The sequence below is a fragment of the Labrus mixtus genome, chromosome 22 (assembly GCF_963584025.1).
Source record: "Labrus mixtus chromosome 22, fLabMix1.1, whole genome shotgun sequence".
In the NCBI taxonomy this organism is placed as follows: domain Eukaryota; kingdom Metazoa; phylum Chordata; class Actinopteri; order Labriformes; family Labridae; genus Labrus; species Labrus mixtus.
In genome coordinates, this window is record NC_083633.1 from 3,844,376 (window position 1) to 3,851,362 (window position 6,987).

Below are 6,987 nucleotides of genomic sequence, written 5' to 3' on the forward strand. Positions count from 1 at the left end.
GAAAATATCAGTTTTGTTGTAATTCACCGTGGAGTCGGCCGTCCAGCTGCTTGTTAGGCTTCACATGTGTGATGTATGGATAATGGAGAGAGAGCTGAGAGCTCTGTGATTTCAGCCCCATGCTGCAGTGAAATGGATCATCAGCCCGGGGTCCCATTCCTCAACACATTTACTCAACAGGGTCTCCACGCTGAATACCAAACACCTGACGCTGCTGCAGAGTAGCCTGGCTCTGCACGGATGGGTTCATATTATATGTATGGAATTTTACCTGATAAGATATTTAAGGGGATCCAACACCTTCCACTGCATTTCCATGCACTTTATCAAATGTGGACTCTGCAGGATTTGATTTGATTGAAGTGAGAAATGCTCGATATGTTGAGCACAATCATGAAGGGTGGCATGAGGGCCCAACATCCTGTAGTGGGACCTGTGCTCACAGCCCAGCACCGTGCAGCTCGCTTAGCATTTGAGAACAGCAGAATTGGCAGGTCCATCATTGACTGTTTAGTCAGAAACATGCCGTTATTAGCCTGCTGGAGGTCATTTCATAGGGTGTTCCTCCTCTCATGCAGGAGCTGATACCGGTCCTGCTGCCCCTCTTGCAGACTTGTCCAGCTCTGCTCTTGGCCCTGCTCGTCTCCTGGTATCTCCTCCATGGGCTTCAGACTGTGCTGGGAGAAATGGCAAAACCTGTTGATGGATGGATGTGACATCTTGGAGGAGCTGGGCTACCTGTGCAACTTAACAAGGCTGCAAGTACCGCCTCAGGCTACCAGTAGTGATGACGACACAAGCAGAACACAAAACAAGAGAAAAATCTGTCAGGAAGGATCAGAGAGCGATTTTCTGTGGTGACCTCGTAAAACCATTTCCTTTTTTTAAGGGGTTGTCTTGCTTTTGCCTCTTCGTTGCACCTGTTGTCACTTTTTTTGATTAACAAGCACTTGTGCTTGTTAAATGGACAGATTGACCCCAGAAGTTTAATTGACCCTGTATTATACTGTGACAAGCAAGAGCTACTCAGCAGGTGAGGGAATCGATTGAGATTCATATTCAGATCGATTTAACCTGTGAGTGCGTCCTTTGAGAATTTCTCCCAGCACAGTTTTAACATCTGTACATTTCTTAACCTTTAAAACCTGTTTCTTTCCTCACCTCCTTCAGTTTTCCTTCTCCGAAATCCAGCTGGGCTTTCCACAGCTCTTGCCAAGTACCTTTGGCCTCTTTCAAACTGTGACTGTTACATTAAATATCAGGACTTCATGCCTGTTACCTTCTCTGTATGTGGACCTGAACCTGCCCTTGGCTGCCTATAAAATGAATTTGTTGTAGGCGTTCACTACTTGTTCTTTAGTTTCTGTTAAAAAGCTCAAGACTGTGATAAAAGGTGATTGTTGCAGCGAGGAGCAGGAGTCCAGAATCCTTCACCTCTGGTGGGAACGGAAACGCTTTCTTCTCATCTTGTCGCTGTAGTAGAAGATCTCCTGCTGAGGCCGACCCGACTTTTGATGTTGAGAATTGGAAATAAGCGCTAACAAGTGTCTTCCTCTTTCATGTGTGCATGGCTCTCCCTGTCACAGCAGCAAAGGAGCATGACTCTAAATGTACAGCTTTACTACACAGGAGATGTGAGGATGACTTCAATAAACACAGATGAACTGTCAGTACTTTAAATGTATCATCAAGTACATTAAGACCCATGAATCAAAAGAAAACAAATAGTATGATTTTTTTTTAGTGAATTAAACAGATTTATTTGGTTTAGATGTTTTGCTGACATCATCTCGTGTCTACGTTACAGAAATATACAAGAGCACAAACATTTAAATGTTCTATAATAAACTAAAAACACAATCTAAGAGGACGTTCAATCCAAATTATTTCACATGTCTGATGTTTTCTTAAATCATGAAACCAGTCATTAATAAAACAAAGGTATAAATATGTATTATTAAATTATTACCCATTATTATTTCAACAAAAACATCTATTATTATCACTAGAATTATTATCTATTCCTGTTACTATCATTATTTTAATCATAATTCTAATTCTCCTAATTTATACAATTATTAAGGTATGAATTATTATTATTATTATTTAGTAAATCTAACATGTTTCTGTACTAATGTAAAGATTTCACTGGGAGAATAGAAACCTGAATTTGTTTTCATATTACAATGAAGATAAATGTTTCTGAACTTTATTAGTCTACTGAAATATAAAAAAATAAGTTTATTAAATAATCTTAATCGACTTCCTTGCTGACTTATTTTCTTATTTTGTTTTCATTATTTGACTTTAAGCTTTAACTTGTAGCTGCGAGTGACCGCTTTGAAGCAAAGACTTCTACAATCCTTTTTATCATTTAACTTCTTTTACCACTCATTTTGAATTCATTCATGTTGAATCTTTATCACATCAAGTTTTAGTGTTATTTTAAATTTAATTTAGTTTTTTTTCTTCTATTTACACAACTTCTTATTTTACCAACTCTAGTATTTCTTCATATTTAGTAAATTGATTTAGATCTTGTTATATCTTCTCTGTCTAGGTACAGTATTTACATTTTGATTTCAGATCTTAAAAATAAAATAAAACATGTGTCCCAGGAATTGAAGGATTGCTGCTGTGCTCGTCTGGTCCACTTCCTCCACAGGAGGAGGAGTCACACGAGAGCCGAAGACACCAGAAGAGTCCCTGAGAAATAAAGAAAAACAAGTTGTGAATATTTGTGAACACTCTGATTTGAAAGACGTTATGATGATGTAACACATTTCTCAGATGTGCAGTCACTTTAAATTAATCATATCTAAATATATAATATGTATAATAATCCCTCTTTAATGATTTATCTGCTAACGTACTCTACCTTTATTCTTTAAGGTGACACATTAATTAGACTCTGTTGGTTCTATCTTTTAGAGTGACTGCTGGGAGTAGCTAAACATGTTTAACACTTACAAACTATTGTTATACAGAGTTTAGTCTCCAGTCTAAGTGAGGGTTTACTTACTTGTTTGATGAAAAGTCGCCCATCATCCTCCAGTTTGTCTTGCGGTCGACCATCCTTCTCATCTGGAGGGCAGGAGGAACTCCTTTACTTGTTGTCATAGAAACCACTCGATGCTCTTCAAGGATAGGATACAGAGGATGTGTCCACATCCACTCTTTAAGACGTCACAGGAATGTTAGAAACGACACCAGAAGAGTCCCTGAGGAATATAAAAACACAAGTCGTGAATATTTTTGAACACTTTGGCATGAAAACTTTTTTTTGACTCTTATTCTCACTTTTTCTTGTTGGTGTCGAATACGAAGCAGCATTTCTCTGGATCAGGTTTCTCTGGATCAGGTTTCTCCGGCGGGTGTCATCCTCTGCAGAGATAAGAAGACTTGCAGAAGCTTTGTTAGTGTTTTCATAACTAAACTTCTGCAGCTACATTCAACTTTTTAGGAAACCAATGTCACCAAATTTGACCATTTAAATAACTTAAAATAAATATTAGGAAAGGATGATCATAAGGCTTCCCCTGTCTCATGGTGGTAACTTTCTTTCAGGTTCTTTGCAGAAGAGCCAAGTCAAGGAGTTGATGGACCTGGATCTCCAAGGGTTACATCCTCTTTGACATATTTGTTATTGTCCTCTTCTTACTTACACCTGGCTTCTTTGTCTGCTACTCATTGAGGACTTTTAGTTCACACCTCCTCTTGTGAAATAAAGAGGGAGCTGCAGACACTGATGTAGGTTCTGGTGCTGCTCCACAGGCTGCTCATGCTAACAGGATCCTGCAGGATCCTGATAATCAGTCTCTGAGGAACATAAACCAAATCCCAAAAGGAGGGACGGGAACAAAAAGGAGGACAGGCGGGTTGTGGTGGGAACTGCTGGATGAGATTAGAGGGAGGCCTGACATCTTCCAGAGTCCTCTTCCTAGTCAGACAGGCTGTCGTAGTCGGAGTCTGACAGGTGAAGACTCTGGTCCAAGTCATCGTCCGAGAGAAGCAGACTTACCTCGAGGAGTGGGAAAGAGTTCTTACCCTCGCTTACCTCATCTTCATCATGAGAGAGGAGTGAAAGACTGATCTCACCCTCACTTACCTCATCTTCATCGTCAGAGAAGAGCAAGGTGACCTCATCGTCCTCGTCTTCATCGTCAGAAAGGAGCTGGCAGAAGGCCTCAAGTTCTCTTACCTTATCTTCCTCGTCCTCATCTTCATCGTCAGAAAGGAGCTGGTAGAAGGCCTCAAGTTCACTTACCTCAAACACGTCGTCGTCCTCATCTTCATCGTCAGAAAGGAGCTGGTAGAAGGCCTCAAGTTCACTTACCTCAAACACGTCGTCGTCCTCATCTTCATCGTCAGAAAGGAGCTGGCAGAAGGCCTCAAGTTCACTTACCTCAAACACGTCGTCGTCCTCATCGTCAGAAAGGAGCTGGTAGAAGGCCTCAAGTTCACTTACCTCAAACACGTCGTCGTCCTCATCTTCATCGTCAGAAAGGAGCTGGTAGAAGGCCTCAAGTTCACTTACCTCAAACACGTCGTCGTCCTCATCGTCAGAAAGGAGCTGGAAGATGACCTCACCTTCACTTACCTCATCCTCCTCGTCCTCATCTTCATCGTCAGAAAGGAGCTGGTAGAAGGCCTCAAGTTCACTTACCTCAAACACGTCGTCCTCATCTTCATCGTCAGAAAGGAGCTGGTAGAAGGCCTCAAGTTCACTTACCTCAAACACGTCGTCGTCCTCATCGTCAGAAAGGAGCTGGAAGATGACCTCACCTTCACTTACCTCATCCTCCTCATCTTCATCGTCAGAAAGGAGCTGGTAGAAGGCCTCAAGTTCACTTACCTCAAACACGTCGTCGTCCTCATCGTCAGAAAGGAGCTGGAAGATGACCTCACCTTCACTTACCTCATCCTCCTCGTCCTCATCTTCATCGTCAGAAAGGAGCTGGTAGAAGGCCTCAAGTTCACTTACCTCAAACACGTCGTCGTCCTCATCTTCATCGTCAGAAAGGAGCTGGCAGAAGGCCTCAAGTTCACTTACCTTATCTCCCTCGTCCTCAGAGCTGAAGACGGGGAGGTCGTTGTCGAGGGCTCTGATCCACTGCAGGAGATCCTCGGCACGTCCAGGGAGGTCGTCTGCGTGGAGGGAGCTGCCTAGGTGGAAAAGAAAGCACATGCAAAAGTATTTAATTTACTGTAAAAATATACAAACACATACTAAATCTCCACAGTTTCAGGTTCAGATAAAGTTCTCAGATCTATGAGTGTAACGCAGCATCTGTAAGAGATTGCTTTCCCTCCTCTCTGCTCAAGCCTGGAAATAAATAAGACTACTTTATGGTTTTCAATCTAATATTGACTTTATTCACTTGTTCACTGGATGACCTATATGAGGACATCCAAAAAACTAGAAATGCACAAGTATATGTCTCAGACATGGCAGCTGTGCATGAAACACCAGCGTGCCAATATGAGAAAGATGTTTTTAGCATTTTTATTTCCACCAATAGATGTCAATGAATGAGATCTTATAACTCGCTTTAGCTTCTTCTGAAAAGCATGGACAGTATATCCAGACTTATACTGTATGCATGCTTAATGAGAAGGCTTGCTTATTTAGAATAAAATAACTTTTCTTATATACTGCCATAAATTCAGACTTAGAAATTGAGGTTAATTGCACACAAAAAATGGATGTATTGGGATAGAGCAACTCTAATGGTTGAATGTAGTTAATAATTTATTTTCTCATATTAAATAATAGTTCCACATAATTCTACATCCTGTAATCATTACAGAACTATAGAATTTGTTCTCACAGTGGTTTAACATTTAACCATGAAGCTTTAAATTGTTAAATTAGGCTAACAGGAAGTCGTTCTGCTTTGTTTACATCTGTACGTTCTGCACGTTCTGACGTAAGGCCTCAGAATAATTCCACCGTCTCCATGGTGATAAAAAAAATACATATTTTGTGATTGTTCGAAAAAGTGGCCAGTCGCCATTTTAAAGCAAACTTTCGACGACAATTTACATCAAATGAACCCCCTTCAATTTAAATTAAAATGTTTTTATATCACCACGACATTGTTGAAACATTCTCCACATTTTCCCGGGACATTTAATAGAGGGACGAAATCCAAAAAACAAGATTATCTATAAAGAAAACGTCCGTATATTACTTTTAAAAGTGTTTCTCAGTAAGGTTTACATATCTTTTAAGCTCAAACTTCATAAAATATGGTACAACTCTACTGGTTAGCGCATTTAAAGGGGTTAACTACACTTTTTGTAACATTTTGAAGAATATTATTATAAAGTTTATACTTACTTCCGTCGTGGATGTCAGAAAGGTCAGCTCCGGTCAGCAGGTGCTCCTCACGCGCCGGCGATCTCGTCCAACGAAGAGCCATCTCTCCAGATGTTTTTCTTAAAGTGATAATAAAATTATCCACTTGTCAGAAGTAATCCACCAAAGTAAAGTTTGTTCTCCACAAGATGTGTTAGCTTTCGCCAAAAATCAGCTTTGTCGTATTCAGGTTTTTGCACTGGGTCAACTCGTGTCAATCTCTGTCAATCTCAAATGCAAAGGGGGAAGGTTACGTTGATTGACAGCGCTTATATAGGGGTACCTTGGTCTACGTCATTACGTCCCAATTACAGACGTATGCGTGCGTGCGTGTGCGTGCAGGCATAATATCATTATACAATAATAAAAACATGAACATTTTAATATTTAAGTTATATAACATCATAAAAAGATGATTTAAATGATGTTTGCAATGAGTTTCTTGATGAGCCTGATGAAGGCCACAAGCCGAAAGGTGTTGTTCTACTTTATCTATATAAAAATATAGATTTGTGCAGCTTAAACTCTCTGATGTTCAGTAAAAAGATCATTTTGTGGTTTTTAAATAAATGACTGGCCCACACAGGTGCAATGTCATCAATAAATCTATATGTGGGTAAATGGTT

At 40.2% G+C, this 6,987-nt stretch overlaps 1 protein-coding gene across 1 annotated transcript; it reads right to left on the reverse strand.

Moving 5' to 3' along the window:
• Positions 1–4,197: 4,197 nt before the first annotated feature.
• Positions 4,198–6,591, reverse strand: LOC132956771 (coiled-coil domain-containing protein 1-like). The gene is made up of 3 exons (XM_061030399.1): positions 6,344–6,591; positions 4,268–5,166; positions 4,198–4,221 (listed from the first exon to the last, which is right to left on the reverse strand). The coding sequence occupies exons 1-3, from the start codon at positions 6,423–6,425 to the stop codon at positions 4,198–4,200; spliced, it is 1,005 nt and encodes a 334-aa protein (XP_060886382.1). The 5' UTR covers positions 6,426–6,591.
• Positions 6,592–6,987: the final 396 nt, after the last annotated feature.

Bases quoted from the DNA above. Each gene is read 5' to 3' on its own strand.
- LOC132956771 (XM_061030399.1), bottom strand. From the start codon at position 6,425: ATGGCTCTTCGTTGGACGAGATCGCCGGCGCGTGAGGAGCACCTGCTG. The intron at 5,167-6,343 runs GTAAGTATAAAC...TTTTCCACCTAG, and splicing joins TTCTGACATCCACGACGGAA to GCAGCTCCCTCCACGCAGAC. The intron at 4,222-4,267 runs GTAAGTGAACTT...CTGACGATGAAG, and splicing joins AGGACGACGACGTGTTTGAG to ATGAGGACGAGGAAGATAAG.